The 19,558-nt window shown below is 43.0% G+C and overlaps 2 protein-coding genes across 4 annotated transcripts in view; both read left to right on the top strand.

Moving 5' to 3' along the window:
• Positions 1–19,558, top strand: part of LOC108101089 (angiopoietin-4) — a 224,589-nt gene that overhangs the window by 94,721 nt on the left and 110,310 nt on the right. The window contains exon 4 of one of the 3 annotated variants that reach the window (XM_043208472.1): positions 16,708–17,002. The exons of 1 other annotated variant lie outside the window; for it this stretch is intronic. In XM_043208472.1, the coding sequence (XP_043064407.1) occupies positions 16,708–16,731 (24 nt within the window). In that variant the 3' untranslated portion in view covers positions 16,732–17,002. Of the gene's footprint in view, positions 1–6,266; positions 6,508–16,707; positions 17,003–19,558 lie in introns of those variants that run through there. One more of the 3 variants, XM_043208471.1, reaches the window with a different exon arrangement.
• LOC122320302 lies at positions 6,616–8,531 on the top strand. The gene is made up of 2 exons (XM_043208473.1): positions 6,616–7,753; positions 7,827–8,531. The coding sequence occupies exons 1-2, from the start codon at positions 7,598–7,600 to the stop codon at positions 8,469–8,471; spliced, it is 801 nt and encodes a 266-aa protein (XP_043064408.1). The 5' UTR covers positions 6,616–7,597; the 3' UTR covers positions 8,472–8,531.

Below are 19,558 nucleotides of genomic sequence, written 5' to 3'. Positions count from 1 at the left end.
TGTGTTAAATACCCGTCCGTATACCATGCTATAGTGTGACTCGCCATGGAGTGTACTTCCTTCATGGTGGTCCATTCTTTCTTGTTACTCAGATGAGCAGAGAAATTCTTTTCAAAGATGAATTCTATTGTCATTTCGTCCCTGAGGTGTGAGCTCAGGGGAAGTTCGACTAGTAGTTTTGCTGCATCCCTAGAACCAGTGCCGGATTAGCCATATAGCAGGAGTAGCAAATGCTACGGGCCCCGCGCATTGGGGGGCCCCGCGCGGCCGCGCTCCAACTCCTACCTATCTGATCGTAAAAAAACAAAAAAATTTAGATAGGAACCTAAAAATAATTTGCATGACTTAAGCGTGAAGCGCTTAGGCTATGCTTTACTCCCATCTGAAAATATAAAACTCGATTTCGTCACGTTATATTTTATCCGAAATTAAACCACATTTCTACCCTTCAAGCGGCCAGATTTTCATTTTTTTATATAGGTATACATTTATTATTTTTTTTTTTTTTCGAGGGCATCCGCCAGTTGGATAGAGGCACCTTTCCAATTAAGGGTTCGGACATTCCAGGTGCATATCCTTAAATCATAGTCCATTTTCGTTTTGCGGTGGTCGTCAACATAAGGGGGTATCCTATCCGAGGCTTTCGCTTTGGTCTTCACTGGGCTTCTTTCTTTTACGAGGCGGGTTCCAAACCCTGCGCTCAACCGTTTAACGTCCGGGTGACATCGCTGCACACATTAGCTCACTATCTAGCGGATGCTAAGATAGCTACCCAGGAGGTGCCACGAGGAGGCTGTGTGTCAACTTGCAATCATTCGAAGACAGAGGTCGCTCTGGCGGCCACCAAGTTGACCGCGATCAGAAAACTTTACTCTGTACGAATGAAAGCCATCCCATTTATTTTGCGAGTTTACGTAGCCGAGATTGTACTTTTTTTTTATCGATTTTAATATAATATATATAATTGGTTGATTTATTATAAAATATAGATTCATTTTATGAGTGAATATAGCTGACCTTTTTTTGAATCGATTATCATATCGATCATGTTTCGAGAGTATTGAAAGCTAGTAACGGTAGATTAAGAGCAAGGTGTTTCAGAGTCTCAAGTAAAAAAGGCAGGTAATTTAAACATGAACTATTCAAATTATAAACAAAAAGTTATTCAATTAAAAATTACACATTTTATGTGTTCGTCGACATTTAATTTCCTTGAATATCTTTACTATAAAATAAGTGCTTAAGGTATGCATATTTGGATATTTTGGATTTTAAACGTTTTTAAATTACTAAAGGTAGGTGTAGGTATAATACCTACCACGAGAAACGTTGGTATCAAAATCTACAACAATAATTTTAAATTGTACCACATTTCTAAAATGAATTAAGGAACACGATGGGCCAAGAACGTCTTAATCATCTCACTTTGTTGAATATAGAGCATGATTTGCTTAAAGAAGTCGATATTGAAAGTGTTATCTCTAAATTTGCCCATATTAAATCCAGAAAAGTTTAATTGTAACAATTTTGTTTTATTTAATACCCTAAACTTGAGAACCTAAAGCAAAGCAAGGGCCCCTTGACAGAATTTGCTACAGGCCCCGCGCTAACTTAATCCGGCACTGCCTAGAACTGAGGATGCGGTCACTGCCATTACCACAAGAAGTGATTCTTAGTAGGGTGGCCTTCCGCTGTAACTCTACTACGCAGTGTAGCGGAGTGAGTTCCATGAGAACTTCCAGTGCCGCAGTGGGGCAGGTTCTCATTGCTCCTGTCATACATATGCATGCCAGTCTTTGCAGCCTTTGGAGCTGTTTCTGTGCGGTAACGAGCCTAGCTTGTTTACCCCAGGCTACTGACCCATATGTGAGTATTGGCCTCACAATTATAAGTTATAACCATCTGATAATTTGGGGTGAGGTCCCCCAAGATTTCCCTGCAATTTTCCGACAGGTGAAGAGAGCCCTGAGGCACTTATCCACTGTCTTTTGCATATGGGTTGCAAACGTTAGCCTCCTGTCGAGGGTAACTCCGAGGTACTTAACTTCCCGGCTTATTGCTACGGGAGTACATAGTTGCATGATTTGTCTCATCTTCTTTAGTTTGTACTTCTTTGTAAAAGGAACAATGACTGTTTTTGCGGGGTTGAGGTTAAGTCCAACTTCCCTGCACCAGTCGAGCGTTATCTTGAGTCCGAGTTGGACAATATCGCAAAGCGTTTCTTCAAATTTCCCTTTGGCTACTATTACTATGTCATCGGCATAGCCCTGACATTGTATTCCTCTGTCGGCGAGTTTCTTTAGTAGTTCATCTACTAGTAGGCTCCACAGTAAAGGAGACAGGACTCCACCTTGCGGACATCCTCTGCTTGTGGCAACGGTCATTGTGCTGTTGCCAATGGTCGCCATTGCCTGCCTGGAGCTTAACAAGGCTCCAGTCCACCTTCTTGTTGTCGCGTCTATATTCCTTCTGGCGAGGGCCGCTAAGACAGCATCATGCGACGCATTGTCAAAGGCTCCCTCTATATCCAGAAAGGCGCAGATTGCAACTTCTTTGTTGTCCACTACCCCTTCAAGAGTGTGACAAAGTTGGTACAGTGCAGTGTCTGTTGAACGACCCACCCTGTATGCGTGCTGCGTGGGATGCAGCGGACAGTCCTTAAGAACTGTGCTCCTAATATGGTAGTCTACCAGCTTTTCCAACGTTTTAAAGCAAAACGAAGTTAAGCTGATAGGTCTGAAGAACTTTGGGTTGGTGATGTCTTTCTTCCACCCTAGCTCTACGCCGCGCATTTGGGATGTGTCCAATTGCTAGGCTGCTTAGCATCAGTCTCCTTAAGCGGGTTAGGAGTAAATCCAGTCCCTGCTGCAGGAATGATGGAGAGATACCATCCAGACCAGGTGACTTAAATGGTTGGAAAGTCCCAATTGTTGCCCATTTAAGTCTCTCCGGAGAGACTAGAGACTTGGCGTCACGGAGTGGACATTTCTTCCATTGGGGTGGACGTATCTTCCGCCAGGGGTGAGCTCCTGGGGAAGTGAGTTGATCCCTGTCATCGGAAGTGTAGGTGTTATTACATTTCTTCAGGGCTAGGTTACTTTCTGGTGCAACTTTGGCCATAGCCTTGTGCAATCTTGCCCCTTCATGGGCTGTGCTGATTGCCTCACAGAAGTCTCTATAGTTCTTCCGTTTAGCTTTCCTGATCTCTTTGTTGTAGAGCATCAGGCTTTGTTTATATTGTCCCCAGTTATCCTCGCTCGTTTTTGCTCTGTTGAAGAGCCGGCGGGTGGAGCTTCGGAGCCGTTCCAGGTGGTTGTCATTCTGCCATGGGGCGTCTCTATCTGCTTTCCGTCTGCCAAGAGGGCAACTGTCCTCAAAAGCATTGGTTATCTTCTTGCAGAGGTTATCCACTCCCTGATCCAATTCGGTGCTCCGACATTGATTCCTCTGGCGACACATGCCAGTTCTTGATAAGTGGTCCTAGAGACCTGCTCATCAGAGTTATGTCTAGGACCTCCTCTCTTACTCTAGTAATGAATGTCGGTGTGGACCCGACATTACCGATTTCTAGGTTACTATTTACAATAAACTCTATTAGCTGCTCACCTCTGTTGTGATGTGCATTGGCGTCACATCCTATGATTAGGGGTAACTTCTTCCTCCTGCAGCATTCCACGAGTCCGATGATTTCCGGTGGTGGGCATGCTGCATCCCCGCCGATGCTATGGCGATTGCTGGTAACTTTCCTGTGCCGCTCAGCGTTACCGCGACACAGTCACTGCTTAGGAACTCTGAAAAGATATTATAATTGATATATTTCCTTATTAATATGCATGCTCTTGGGTGTGCACCCCGTTGGTCGCATATTACCTTTGATTCCTTGGTGTACAGGCCTTTAATGCCCTGATTGCACCAAGGCTCCTGAATGAGAGCTAGCCCGAGATATTGGGAGGTGAACAACCTGGCCAGGACGGCGGATGCCGCCTTGGCCCGGTGTAAGTTCACCTGGGCTAGCTGCGTGCTGCGGTGTGCAGCCATTACTGGAGCGGGTGCTCCATGTTTTGTGAAGGGGGCGGGCATTCCCCTTCACTGCCTTCCGTCAGGCTGACGTCGGCGTCCTTCTTGTCGATATCTTCTAGGCGGGGCTCTTGTGCCACCTCCTGGGAGGGCGAGGGATGTTTATCCTCACTCTCCACGTCCATATCGGCGATAGCCTCCTCCTTTGCACCCAATGGCTCTTGTGGCTTTTCGAGGGATTCCTCGACCTCCACTTTGCCGTCTTTGGGGCCGGGGGGCGCTGCTTCTGTTGCGGCCATCTTTGCCGCCTTCCTGAGACCACTCACCGAGACGGTCCCGAATCTAAAGTTCAGCTGGTGCCCTTTAGAGACGATCTCATCTCGGGTTAGTTGGTCTATTCCTACAACGAGGAGTGCCCCGCCTCCGTCGTTCCTTCGGGAGATCACCTTCCAGGAATCGACCTCCATTCTGTTCTGGCGTCCCAGCATCTTCAGAAGCTCCTCATTGCTTCTTTCTGCACTTCTAGGGCAGAAGACTGTGACATTGTATGCCGCAGGAATGTCTTCTCCTACCCTAGTGTCAAGGGGCACGCCCTTCCACGTCCTTAGCTGAGGCGTTACAGCCCTCAGCCAGTCCGCCGAGTCCTGGTCCAGGCAGTCTATCGGAAGGTATCCGACCCTAAAGTGGATACTTTTGAAGGCGACTGCTGAGTCCCATTCAGACGTGACTACATCGTCCATTATGGCCTCCTCCAGCTCGGCAAGCTCTTCGTTGCTCAGGTACACCTGCGGGTAGTCCTCAGGCAGTACCGCAACTCTGACTCTCTTGGCGGCCTTCGCGTAGGAGGTGTGTGTGCCAGTGAGAGAAGCCGTACAAGTGGAGGGTGGCTGCTTCTCACCGTTGTCACCCGCCTTCAGCACGTTGGGTGTGCCAGCAGATGCCTCAGGGGGGTCTCCTCGTCGCCGCCGCCTTCGATGTGCTTGGCTCATCAGGCCTTGGGACGGGGAGGTGCCGCTGCCTCTTTGATGCCCTCTGACTTGGACCTTTTCGGGGTGTCCATCGGAGGGGTGAGGGTACTATTTGCCCGCTTGCTGGCAGGGGCAACGTTTTGTGCCACTGGTCGTGGCTCCTTCGCCTTCTTCAAAGCTTCATCAGGTGTCATGCCCTGCTGAAGATACCTGAGGTACCATTTGACCTTGGACCCCGACAGGCCTTTCCTGTTGGTTGTCCTCTGGCTGGAAGGACATCTGCCTTATTGGCAGGCTTGGTCTTCTGTACAGCCGCGGGGGTGGGCAAGCCGGCCGGGATGGTCCTGCCGGTAGCCCACGTTCCCGAACTGGAACAGTCGATCGTTGTGGGGGTTGTCCCACATTCTGTGTCCGTGACGCACTCCTGATGGAAGCTGCGTTCCTGGGTGGGGCTGGTCCCACCTGGGGTCGCACTCCGTCAAGGAGTCTGTTTTCCAAGAGCCTTGCGGCACTTGATGCAGGGATATCCTGCGGCAATTTGGTGTTCGTATGTTTCTTCATAGTCGAATCCCACGAGTTGCGGAGAAAGTATGGTCCACCCGGGCAGAGATCCGCCATACCCGGGTAAGGCCTGAACCCTCCGTGAGAGACTGGGCTATTTGTTAATCCGGGCCCCCCAGCCAGGCTGACCATCGGCACGGGTCGGATGACACCTTAGTCCGGCCCGGAGTGAGATTGTGTGGGGAGGGGAGTTGATAGGTAGTCGTGAGGGAAGAGGAATGTGTGAGGCTATACTTTTGAAGACGGCCATACAAACGTCTCATCAGTACACCGACTCCGGTGTACCCGCTGTTTGTCCGGGGTTGCTTATTAGCTTGCGCTTATTCGCAACTAACCTTATAAAAGGCCGTTCGCTATCCGCAACCTGCGACTCGCCTGGTGGCCCCAGCTAAGCCCCCTCTTGAACATCCCACTAGCTCTCGAGGACCAAGAATATAACTATATATAATAATATAATAATATAATATATATAATACTAGCGGACCCGGCGAACTTTGTCTCGCCTCAATTTCACGATTTCATATAACCCCATAGTAATAATAGAACACTGGTAACTCAAATTTTTTGTGAAATTTTTTTGACTTGAAATCATTGGAGAGCGATGTGATAAACAAAATTTTTTGTTTTGTTATCCGGTGCAAAAATAAATAATGATGACGACTTCCCGACACGCGAACAGTCTCCGTATAACTGTCCATGTGAAAAACATTGATTTTCCAGATTTATCCCGCAGACTTCCAACGACTGGCCTCGCGATTACTGGGAACTAAATCATCTTAAATTTGAATGGAAGAGCTGATGGAATAATCGGAATCCTTGGGATAAGAACTCCTCTCCTTTAAATTTATCCTTGATGATCGTCGCTTGAATCGCGTTGTTCATTAGTTTCTTAACGGACAACCGCGTACCGTTGCATAATCTCGGATGATTTAGATTCCGCAGCATTATAATAACCAGGGCTAACAGAGTTATGTTTTTAAATGAAAAAATATTTATTTCCATATTTTCGCCTTTTTTCCTATAAATCCATATTTTACACAATCACTTGAATAAATCCATATTTTGAGCATTAAAGCTTAAATATTATGAAATTTCTGTCGTTTGCCTTATACTCATCGATTACTTATCGATTAATTTTATATGTATTTACATTAATGGTATTCCTTATTGTCTAACGATAGGTTGTATTCCGTATTTGCCTATATTATTTCATCGAATCTTATGTAGTGTTGTTAGTTTCCGTTACTTTCAAGATTTACTTAATCATGCCGAAAACACAAAAAGAAAGTACACGCGGGTTTTTGACGCGAATGCTACGCGAATATCCACATGTTTTTCGTGCAGATGAATCCGTTTTATTTTGTAAATTCTGTGAAGTGAAAATCAACGCCACGCAATTATTTCAAGTCAAGCAGCATATTGCAACACAGAAGCATGTGAATTCGGTTTCTAATAAATAAAAGAATCAGCAATTGAGCCAAACCTTAGTGACGCAATTTCAGCAATCAACACATGGACCGAAATTAAGTGGTTTCTGCACGCAATTGGCAAACACTTTTCTACGTGCAGATATACCATTGCACAAAATTGCACATCCGTGCATGCAAGAATTCATCTCCGAGTTTACGGGTTTTGCAGCACCTTCCGAAAGTTCACTTCGAAGTACATATGTATGTATGTGCCAAAATTGTACGAAAATTGTCTGGAAAAAATGCGTAAAAAGGCCGTGGACAATTACATTTGGATTACTGTAGACGAATCGACGGATTGTGAACAAAGATTTGTCGCTAATTTCGTATTCGGTGTTTTGGGCGTCGAAGAGGAGAGAGGCCTCAGTTATTTATTTTCCATCAAAATACTGGAGCTTATTAATAGCAACACACTTGCCACATTCTTCAATGACTGTTTAAGTTCACTTTGGCCAGCTGGTATGTTTAGCATGTAGTGAAATTTGTATTGAAATTGTTTGTTTGTTGCTCAAAAATAAAATTTTACTTACAGGAATACAATACGATAAAGTTTTGTTGGTCGTAACGGACGCGGCGCCATATATGATCAAAGCTATGAAAAGCCTGAAAGTGCTTTATCCAAAAATGGTTTATTTGACGTGTTTAGCTCATGGTTTACATCGCGTAGCTGAAACAATTCGTACTAAATATTCGAACGTCAATAATCTGATTTCAAACGTGAAAAATATCTTCGCAAAGGTGAGTTTGGAATTTGCAGATTACTGTAATATACCGCGGTTTGACGTTTACATTCATTTGCTACTCCTCGCAGGCTCCACTTCGACGCCAAAAATTTGCGCAAGCGTTTCCAAATATTCCACTTCCACCTAGGCCAATTATTACTCGCTGGGGCACGTGGATTGAGGCCGCCATATATTTTGCCGATCATTTTGAAGAAACGCGTTCAATCATCAACTCTTTCGATGCGGATGATGCTGAATCTATTCGAGCAGCTCAAGACCTACTGGCTATGCCAAGCATTAAGATTGACTTAGCTTATCTCAAAAGAAACTACTCGTGTATTGTAACTGCGCTGAATTCGATACAATCCCAAAAAATGTTTGTGCCTGATGGAATTGACCTGTTCTTAAAAGTTGGTGTCCAATTGAAAATGGGGAACGATTCAGTCATTTGTCAAAAGTTTGATTCTGTATCAAATAAGAATCCAGGTCTGCGAATTCTTCAGGACATATCGCGAATGTTAGCAGGAAATCTGATTGATAGTTCTACAGAAGGTGACGATCTTATCGCGAATTTATCACCTGCTGAGCTGAATGCATATGCAAATGCTCCTGTTACAACTTGCGATGTTGAGCGTTCATTTTCATCTTATAAACATATATTAAGTGACAAACGCCGTAGTTTTATTTTTAGTAATCTTACACAACATGTCATACTATTCTGCAATAATCTTTAAGACATTAAAATATAATATGATCGATATAATCGTCTACGTTTATTCATTTTTATACCTATATTTATCCCTTTTTTCTTCCATATTTCGTCCATATTTCTCTATTTTTTCGTCCATAAATCCATACATATTTTAACGTTTTTAAGAACATAACTCTGTTAGCCCTGATAATAACTGATCCCGCCTTCAGTTGCAAATTATGCGGCGGAGTTCCTGGCACATCCAGTGAGTTCAAAAATTCTGTCGGATAGTTGGTCGCTTCATCCTCTATTATTTTGTCGGGCTTGAGGTGGGGTTTGTGCAGCGCGAAGCTGTGCCATTCAGGCACGTGTCGATGCATTTATTTCTGCACGTTCCTCTTGCGTCCGACTATTACGGAAATTCGGACTATTTATTACATTGCGCGAACGCCGTCCAAGTCCTAATCGTCTAACAGCAGGCATTATTTCAAATTGTTTAAGCTCGCTCGATTTTTTTGTTTAAATATTTATTTACCGACTTCATCGATACACAATATCAACGCAGCTATGATCTTTTTTTACATACAACATTGTGTACATCTGTTGAGCCGCTAGCGACTTTTCCAGAAGGTTTTCCCAAAATTTTCTTATGCTATAACCTTCTTCTGGTTCTAAGCTATCTCCATACCAATTTTTAGCCAAATCGGTCAAGCCGTTTTTATGTGATGCGATTGCGCACATTTTTTGTCTCCATTTTTATATATATAGATAACTATTTTTCATGAAAGATTATTTTTTTAAACGCTAAGTATGCTACTTGGCAAGGCAGTTGCCCTTGTATTTTTATTTTTCTTATAAAGTTTATAGCTAATATTATTATTATTCCAATAGCTAACATTAACCATGCATGACCAGTATGACCATGATGAAAATCTAACTCATGCAATTTCAGCTTATGTATCTTCAAGTAACTTATTTCGTTTAAAAATTTCTCAATTTCTTCAGTATGATTAATTGTTGGTGTATCTATTGGACTCCAAACCACTTTAAAAATTTCGTGTGATGAGCAACTTATATATCTCATCTATTTGAACAGTGAAATCTGCTTTAATTATTATTTCTAGTTTGGATTTAAGTACTGCATAGAACTCGAGCCTTAGAGCATCGCTGTACTCTAAACTTCTAATGTTAATTTCCATTCGTACTCTATCTTTTTCGTCCATTATCCCAAACAATATGTGATATAGTGATCTCATAAAACTAAAAGGCGCTCGCCTATTTCTTGCCTTACTTTGATTCATAAAAGGTTTGCTATTTTCTTCCAAGTCTGAGATCTTCCTTTCTGTATTATCCAAAACTAAAAGACACTGATCTTCGAAACTGTGAAGTCTTTCGCAAATCACTCTTACTTTGGGTAATAGTTCTTTGCCTTAATTTAACGTTTCAAAATCGGCAGCCAGATTATAGTAAATTACTAAATTCCAAGAAGAAGCCAAAATCTCCACAATTTTTGTGACAGGTCTAGTGATTTATCCATCTTGTATTTTAATATCTCTCTGTGGATGTGGTCATTTGTTGTGTATCTGTCTGAGTTAGATATTATTCTTAATATTTTCGTCTGGGCTCTTTGTATTATGATGAGGTTGAATTTACTGGCTGTTCCCCATATTTATATTCCTTATTTCCAGATTGGTCTTATTATTATTTTATAAATTAGTAACTTGTTTGATACCTTTAAGTTTGATTGTCTTCCCAGAAGCCAATGGAGTTGTCGAAATTTGTTTTTTACTTCGTTTCGTTTGTTTATTATATGATTTTTTCACGTGAGTTTTGAGTCAATAGTGAGTCCCAGGTATTTGGCGCTTGTACTTAGTTTCAGGATTTCGTCATCTAATTTTATTCTTGTTGGGGTAGTTATTTTCTTTTTTGTGGATACCACCTGTTGTGTTTTATCCTTGTTTATTTTAATGCCCCATTTCTCAAACTATGACATTGTTGTTGTTAGGATCTCTTGAAGTGTGTTTGCTGCTCTTTTTTTTGTGTAGCTAGAGGCCATTAGCACTGTGTCGTCAGCAAAAGTTGCAATCCTGGAACCATGGGTCAGTGGATTTGGGATGTCTGCTGTGTATATAAGGTAATTGGTCCTAGTACGCTGCCTTGGGGTACACCCGCTGCCACAGGCATAAGATCTGAACATTCATCGTCGCATTTGATATAGAAATATCTGTTGGTCAAGTAAGTTTTTAGTATGGTGAATAGGTTAAGTGGTAGGATGTTGTGAAGCTTATGGAGTAGTCCTGTATGTCATACTTTGTCAAACGTCTTTGCAATGCCCATGTATTCTGTTACGCAAACTTTCTTGTTGTCAAAGTCTTCTGATATTTTGTTTATAACTCTGTGCACTTGCTGGACCGTCGAGTGTTTTTTTCGAAAACCAAATTGATGGCGTGGGATCACATTTTGTTCTATTAAGATAGGGTTGATTCTGATCGGTCTATATGAGCTAAAAAGAGCTGCACTTTTATGAGGTTTTGGGATTGCTGTAATCTGGGCAATTTTCCACTTCGAAGTGAAGAACTTCAATCTTATCACTGCATTAAAAATGTCTCTTATAAACCTAATCGTATTGTCTAGCAGCTCTTTTAGTGTTTTACCACTGATTTGATCATAGCCCGGTGTCTTTTTGTCTTTAACTTTTAATATTTGTTCTCTTGTTTCGTACATCGTCGTTTTCTGATTGCACAGTTGGTTTTGGGTAATTGTGATGGAAGCTCATTGTTTTGGTTGTCCATACTGTTTGTAAAAAATTCCTCAAAGTGTTCGGCCAGTGTGTCAGCTTTTTCTTTTTTTATTCTTGCCCATGAGTTTTTCTTTGTCTTTATTGGATGTTTATGTATAGTTGCTTTTGTCAGTTTTTTAGTCGCTTTCCATAGGGAGTAGTTTGTAGGTATCGTTGTTCCCAGATTTTCCAGCTGTCTCCCGATTTGGCTTTCGTTGTACTCTTGTAGCGATTGTTTGAGTTCTTTTGTTGCACGGTTTAGCTTGGTTTTGTCATTTGGATGCTTGATGGACTGCCAGATTTTTCTTAGTTGGCGTTTATGTTTGATTTTGTCTTTTATGTGTAATGGAGTCCTTTTGGTTATTACGGGGTTCAGAGCCGGCTTCGATTGCCATAGAGCTTTAATTATGTTGTCGATTAAGTGCACTATAGCTGAGTCTAGTTCTTCGTTTGTTTTTAGGGAGGCCATAGTATCCGTGTTGTCAAGTAATATCTCCCTGAATATGTTCCAGTTCGTTTTGTGGGTGTGGCTCGGAGTGTTTCTTGTCAGGTCTGCTGTGCTTTTTATGGTTACTAAGATTGGTGAGTGACTTTATTATTATGTTTTGGTTTGTCAAGTTTTTGGTAATGCAAAAGTCACTCAAGTAGGGAAGTTTTTTTGTGTCCGTTGGCCAGTAAGTTGGCTCTCATGTACTTATTGTACGGCTATTATTGGCTTTCATAGCTTCGTATAGTTGTCTTCCCTTTGCATTTGTCAGACGCGATCCCCACATGGCATGTTTGGCGTTATAGTCTCCTCCTTTGGTGGGTTGATGTTTGAGGTTTGTTTTTTTGTAGAGCTTCTGCGTATGATATTTTGGATTTGATCAAGTCATGTGTAGTTTTTGTGGTATTTCTTTTTGCTGGAGACTAGGATATTTTTAGAGTTGTAAGGCTTTGTAGACCATACAGCCTTTGTAGTTGGAGGTGTGGTTCTCGCTACAGAGAGCGTATTTTATTTGGATCTTGTTAGAGGTGGTTACTTGTTGGTGGCAGTTGGCTTATTGGTGCTTACCAGAGCATTTTACGCAAATGGGATCCGTATTTTTGGCAGTTTGTACATTGCGGTATTATACGTTTTAGGTGCGGTGGCTCAAAAGCAACTTTGCAGTGTAATAAATGGCTTATTTTGTATATATCTTTATTGTTGTCTTGCGTTTTAAGTTCAATTGTGAAGAGGGGGAATGGCTTTTTTGTGTCATTGCGCTGAATGTTGTGGATGTTTAGTACTGTGTGCCCAAGGTCGGCTAGTTCGTTAATTATTTCGTTTTTTTCGGAACCATGATGTACGTGGCGGAGTATTACTTTAAATCATCTCTGATCTTTCGGTCTGTACGTGTAAAATTTGGTCTCTTTGTCTTTAAGCAACTTAAGGATGTTTGTGTAGTGTATATTTTCTTGTGGTTGTATTTTTATTTTGTTCGTTGGGATTGCTTTTAGTTTGAACTTTGTCTCGGGCAGTGAGTTTAGTGCAGTTGTTAGTACGTAGATATTTTCCACATTTTGTATGTAGATCGGTGGAGGTTTGGGTTTTCGCTGTGGTATTTGCGCGGTTAGGTTCCGGTCTGTTACATTGCCACTTTGAGCTTCATCGTTTTGCTCATGTGCCAGCAACTCAAAGCGGTTGTTTGAGCGTGGTTCTGCCAGCCAGTACTCTTTGAGTGTTTTTTGAGTTGCTCTTTGGTTTTTGTTAGTTTACTTGTCCAGGCGACTGTCTATCACGAGTCCGTTTAAAGCATTGTTTATTTAGTTGCGGCTTAATTCGTTCGGTAATTATATTATCCACTTGCTTGCGCGTTGTTGTAATAGTACAGGACAATCCGGAGGAGTAGCTTGTTGTAGTTGTTGTTATTAGGGGTGCTGTCGTTGTTGTAGATGTTGCAGATGTTGTGGAGAGTGGCAGAGACGATGTTAGTAGCTTGGAGTTTATTAGTATGGTACTTGCTGCGTTATTGGAAATCGTTGTTGACAAATTTGTGGGTTGTAATGACGTTGGGGTTGGCGGGAGAGTAGAGAGCGTAGGCAACGGTGAGGTGGATTGCTCCCTCCAAGATAATTGCTCCTTAGGGAGAGCGGCTGGTGTTTTCGTGGTACCGTTTTGATTGTGGTTGTTGTTGTTAGGCGTTGCTTGTAAAAACGCAGGAGAGCAAAAGCGTGCTCTCTGAGGCTGCACTGTTGTTGTCGGCGCTTGACTTTATTGTAAAGTTGCGTTGTTGATGCTTGGGCGAGGGCACGCACTCTGAGTTTGAGTGCAACGCTCACACATTTTTGCTTGAAGGTGGCTTATTTGTTTATGTTAGTTATAATCGCTGGGGTTTGTTGAGTGCACTAGTGAGCCTATATTTTCGCAGTTGCATGGTGTTAAAACAGGAGTTTTCACTGAGCGATTGCAAAACACGTCCATACGCGGCGGCGTTCGAAACTTACTAATATCTCACGCATGACTTTCTAATATCTCCAAAGTGAGGTCCTGCCGGGGGGATAAAAAACGCTAATCTAATCTATCTTCCCAATACCGATCCATATTTTTTAGCTTGATAGTGGTTGCTACTATTGACTTTACTCTTTTGGATTTTTTACATCCAGAGACAATCCACCCGAAATCGAGTTTTGCCCTAGGAGACCGTTTATCTTTAGCACTCCATTTTGTATTATGTGAGTGTATAAATCAGCTCCAATAACACTGTGCGACAAAAAAATGTTTAAGTTGATTTTTTCTTATTTTTCACTTCTACTAGTCAAAATAAGAATATAAGTTTTTGGATTTGTTAATATCAATAGCCAATCAGCTTCTACGCACACTCAAATGTCCCAAAAACGCGTGTTTTTGCATATTTCACAGCCTTATAATCACATATTGGGAAAATATTTTTTCACCGTTATAAGCGTTTTATGCAAGTTCAATATCTATTAATTAAAATGTATTAAGCATATATACCGTTAGGCTTTTATAACAATGCTTTAAAATTTTTTTCTCCCAGCTCTATACTCTGGGCGACTACGTATGGAACTTGTTACGCGAGGATACCTCTGAAAAAGCCAAAAAAAATCAGAAAAAGATTTCACTCTTAAAAAAAATAATAGTTTATTGGAAGTAAAAAAAAAATAATATTTTGTGTTAAATATTTTCATAATAATAATTTCAAAAAATTTATCATAAAAAAGAAATCCTATCACTAAGAAGGTGGCATAAATATTTTTGTGCATAACTTATGCACCTTAACCGAAAACAATCAAAAAAGTAACTTAAACAAAGATTTTGTTAAATTTTGTCGCACAGTGTAAGTAGATCAATACGGCCCGGCTTATTAAAGTCAGAGTCCGCTAAATTGTAGCTCTTCCATTTGGCCTCGTCAACATCAACTTTGCTGACTGGTAGAGCTTTCATTAATTTCGGAAAAACTATTGCTTCCACCTTTATTACTTTTTAGTATAAAAGATTAACTTTGTACTTTAAGATGCACTTTCCTGTGGAAGATACTCCACTAGTCCACAGATTTTTTTACACAGTGAACATAAAATTTCGCTAAGACTTTTTTATTATATGGGTGTTTAAGGCATTTTAAACACAAATAAGCTTTCCTAACTTTTTCCATTCTTTATGATGGATTGAAAGCTTTAAATTTGCTACAATAAAATATTGTGTGCCCCGCACCACTGCAAATGGGACAACTTTTAGTGAACTATTGTTTTGAAATGTTACTAAATGCATTTATTTTAACAGGCTTTTCATCCTGAATTAAGCTTATTGAACTAAGTTTATTTTTATTTTTATTGATACAAACCAGCGGTGGTTCTGTTTTAAATTTGAATATTTTTTCATTTAAATACACTTGTTTCAAAACCGTTCTCTTCGCGAATAAATTTTTGTGCGTTTATCATAAAATCATAAACTTTAACGATCTGGTTTTTGTCTTTTTGACTTTCTTTTGTGCTTCGTCCGACAACCGTAGTATTGTTGTTTCTCTCTCTCGCTCTTCTCTTTTCACACTAACAAACTCGAAAGTTCTAAGCGCGCAATTTATACGCTCTTGCGGTACATATAAAATTTCTCTTGGCACAGTGATCCGTAATATTCAAAACATGGATTTTTACATCGTCTGCTTAAAAAAACCCTGCCTAGAGTTAATTAAGCCTGAGCAGGCTAAACTCACTTATTGTGACAAGATGGTACACACTAAGTGCGCTGGATTCACAGGGCGGACAAATGATGACCTTAGTAAAGGGCTTGGTTTGCAGTTCTGCTGTGAAGCTTGTCGCGAAGTTGCGAAGGAAATGAAGTCGTTCATGCGCCAAACTACGTACGGCCTAATGGGACTGATCACTAGTTTGCCAAGGCCAATGAACTACTTTCAGCGCTGGACTCGCAGTTTAATAGCCTTAAGCTTTTAGAGGAGTCCCCAAAAGGCTGCTGGAGGTAGGCCTAAGGGAATAATATCGCAACTTCAAAGCGACCAGCAGAACTCCTCTGCAGATAAGCAGCCGATTTTAGCAACCCCTCAAATGTTGCTTAGATCGGCAGCTAAAAAAGATTCGGACCCCGATCAATCCAATGGCAATAAAAAGTTCCGATTTGTCTGAAGGTGGTTCTCAACCTGTAGTTCCCTTTAACCAGCTCAATGCTCCTCCACAAGGGGTTTCTGAGACCGGACTACCGGCCCAAATTGTCACATCAGGTCCCCTGCAGTAGCAAAACCCCTTATAGTAATTCCACGACTGAAACAAATATTTGTTTCTCAGCTGCACCCTGCTCTCACATTATATTATATCTCGTCTTATATCAAAGATAAAATAAATGCCGATAAAGTGAAGGTGGAAAATTTTAACTTTTCGTATGCGAGGAACATTTCATCTTTCAAGATAAGTGTTCCTGGCGAGATTTTTAACATCATATGCTCGAGCGTTTTTGGTTCGCTAAAATGGTGGTTAAGGAGTTCGGAGTTACTCCCTGTGGGAGTAAAACTCCCCAGCCGGAACCAACAAACCGCGCCGTCTTAAGCTCCTTCAACAAAAAATTAACAATTAACCTCCCAATTAGCTATCAGAATAGAAGAGGTTTCTAACCTCACGTCCGAAGAGTTTGTGATAGATGATTCCTTGAACTTAAAATTAGAATTTTTATTTTACTGTCTGTCGCTGGCAGGTTAATTTTTATTACCTGCTCTTATATACCTCCTTCGTCCGATCTTGAGGACCATTTTCGGCGCCTATAAGTTATAAAGTCAATTTCGAGTTCTTTGCCTGATATGGATCAGTTAGTAGTTCTAGGTGATTTTATTATACCTGGAACTACGTGGTCCTCGGATGATAATTCCAATGCTTTGCAACCCATAGGCCAAAATGAATTCATTGACGGTCTACTTAACATACCTCTGTGTCAGGTAAGCCATGTTCGAAACTCATTAGATCGTTTACTTGATTTGTGCCTTGTCACAAATCCTGAAACTGTTTTTCTTTCCAGAGCAACACCACTTACGCTGCCTGAAGATCCATACTACCCTGCTTTCGAGATGACTATCGACACTGGTATAACAGTAAAAAATAATGCTATAAAGGTAGCCAAGCGAACTCATTGTTCAGGGCTAACCTTCTGAGACTTAATTATCTTTTATCTGGCAATGACTGGTCCGATCTCTACTCCTGCAATAATATGGAAGACGCCATTGCAATTTTGTAAGGACTTGTAAAACTCCTTACAATTTCGAGTGCAGGGGAGCTGCATAGCAACAGCGGGAGGCGGTGTATGCAGAGGAAAAGGGATTTAACGGCTCTCAGGACTTTGGACTCAATGCTGCGATGAGTCTGCAGACTTTGGACCCAACAACAGCGAGTCTGCGGACTTCGGACCCGCGCAAAAAGGAGAGACCATGAATTAACGATACCGCGGCGGTATCCGCGGACCGTGGACCCGCACAAAAGGGAGAGACCGTGAGCGGGACTTGAACGGGACTTGTCCTGCACTTTGGACCCGATCACGGGTCACGCACGACAGGCGTACCGCCGCAGAAGTCGACGTGGAAGCCCCTACCGGCGTCAACGAGGGAAATTGAGTCGTCAGCGAGCAGAGCCAGAAATCGAATATCTAATTATAAAACCAAGGTATAATAAACCCATCATATATATTCTAAAATCTAACCTAACTTCTGTGTTCTTCTTTGGTTTCGGGGTCACGCAACAATTGGTGGGACGAACACATAAACTCAACTGAGCTAGCCGCACGTTTACATAGCGAGCGAAAGTAAAAAAAACAGTTCGTTACATCTGGCGCCCAAGCGTGATTCTCGGACTAAAGAAAACCAAAAAGCAGAGTTAAAATGGGGAAGTCCTGGTTGTATAACCTTAAAAAGGACGATTTCCCGGCGATCGCAAGCGCCCTAGGCATCGAGCTAGAGGGCCTTGTAGAGGAAATAAGACGGACACTGGCCGAATTTATCGACCATTCCGAGCATGATCCTGATGCGCTGGCAATTCTGGCGGCCCTGGAAGAGGATTACGCCAAGTACCCGTCGGTTGGCCTGAAAATCACCGGAGCCGAGGGCCTGGTGCGCAGCCTGGACGTGAGCTGCACGCCGGCAGGAGCAGCAGCCGCGACCGACGGGAGTACAGCAGGGAGAGGAAGAGCAACAGCCGCGAACGACGAGCGGAAAATGGCAAGTCCGGACTAGATATAAACCGGAACTCCTTCAGGGCGGAGCCCTCAAATGGTTCATCGCCAACAACAGGTTCTGGGAGACCTGGAGCGGATTTATCCAGAGCTTCCAGGAGTTCTTCCTGCCCAGGGGATTCATGTCGAAGCTCGCAGATCAGGTCAGGCAGAGGAAGCAAAACTACGGCGAAAGCTTCAAAGACTACATGGTAGAAATGCAGACCTTGATGCGTCCCTTGGGCTTGAGCAAGGACGAGATCTAGGAGCGGATAAAAGAAAACAGCACTCCGGCATTACGGCGGTTTATCCGCCCCTACAGGTGCCAGAACCTGGATGTACTGATGGCGTTGACGGACGAGTTTGAGGAGCTCGACAAACAGAGGGAGCGGTTCGAGCAGGAAAACGTCCCAAAAGCCCGTTACCATGCGCCGGCCACGAGGAGGGAACCAGCTGCAACGTGCAGGCGCTGTCAGGAGGAGCCAGACGAGCGAAACGCACGGCCGGGATATATAAACAATCCATCCCAAGCATGCCGGAGATGCGGTAGCCAGAGCCACTGGGCGAAAGAATGCTGGAACAGACGGATCGCATTCTGTTGGAGATGCGGAAAAGTAGGCGTCACGAACGGCGAATGCTGCGCACGAGCGGGAAACGCCAAGCGACCGCAACCACCGAGGGGCGGCCAGAGATCGCAAGGTGCTGCCTCTCGAAACTAATGGACGACTTGAAGGCGGAAGAGATGCAGCTGTCCGCCGCAGTGCTCATATGCCATAGAAAAGTAAAAGCCACGGTGGACACTGGCGCCACGGCGAGCTTTATAAGCGAAGAGTTGGCGGACAGGCTGCAGGCCGCCGGTAAGGTCGTGCCGACGAGAAGGCAGGTGCGCATGGCAGACGGAAGATGCGGGAGCATCCAATCACAGCTGGAGTTAGTGGTTGGTCTCGGGACGAGAAAAGTTTTTATGCAGTTACTAATCCTCCCAAGGGTGATAGACACCCTAGTGCTGGAGTGGGATTTCCACACAAAAATGGGAGCGGAGGTAAAATGCGCAGGACTCGAGGTGGCGATACCAGCAAGGAGCCGCAGACAAGGAATGCTGGAGGAAAGACTGTCGGTGGCAGTTGTACAAACGCCAGAACTGTTCTCGGAAGAGGACATCACCAAATTCCTGAAGGAGGAACTAAAAGCTCTGGAAGAGTCAAGCGGAGCGTCAAACATAGCCATCCACAAGATCACAATGAAGGATGACCAGCCAGTGAAGCAGCGGTACTACCCAAAGAAACCAAAAATGCAGGGGGAAATAAACGAAAAGGTAGACGAGCTGTTGGAAAAAGGATGCATCGAGCCGTCAAGAAGCCCGTACAGCTCTCCAATCGTCATGGTGAAAACGAAGACGGGAAAATGGAGGCTATTCGTCGATTTCCGACAAATCAACGCAAAGTCGGTAAAGGATGCGTACCCAATGCCTATTATCAACTTGATCAATTAAGGGAGGCACGATACATGAGCAGCCTGGACTTAAAGGATGGATACTGACAAATACCGTTGGAAGAGAAGAGTAGGCAGTATTCCGCTTTCACCGACCCAGGAAAGGGATTGCCAAAGTGATGCCATTCGGGCTGCACTCAGCGTCGGCAACGTTCCAAAGGGTGCTCGATCAGGTCAT

This window comes from Drosophila ficusphila, unplaced genomic scaffold (assembly GCF_018152265.1).
Source record: "Drosophila ficusphila isolate 14025-0441.05 unplaced genomic scaffold, ASM1815226v1 contig_47, whole genome shotgun sequence".
Taxonomy (NCBI): domain Eukaryota; kingdom Metazoa; phylum Arthropoda; class Insecta; order Diptera; family Drosophilidae; genus Drosophila; species Drosophila ficusphila.
Note: the sequence above shows the minus strand (reverse complement) of the source record. Positions and strands in the feature narration are given on the sequence as shown.

What these genes read in the sequence shown, in the direction of transcription:
- LOC122320302 (XM_043208473.1), top strand. Translation starts at nt 7,598, where the DNA reads ATGATCAAAGCTATGAAAAGCCTGAAAGTGCTTTATCCAAAAATGGTT. An exon ending in TGAAAAATATCTTCGCAAAG is followed by an intron (nt 7,754 to 7,826) that starts GTGAGTTTGGAA and finishes TACTCCTCGCAG; the next exon opens with GCTCCACTTCGACGCCAAAA.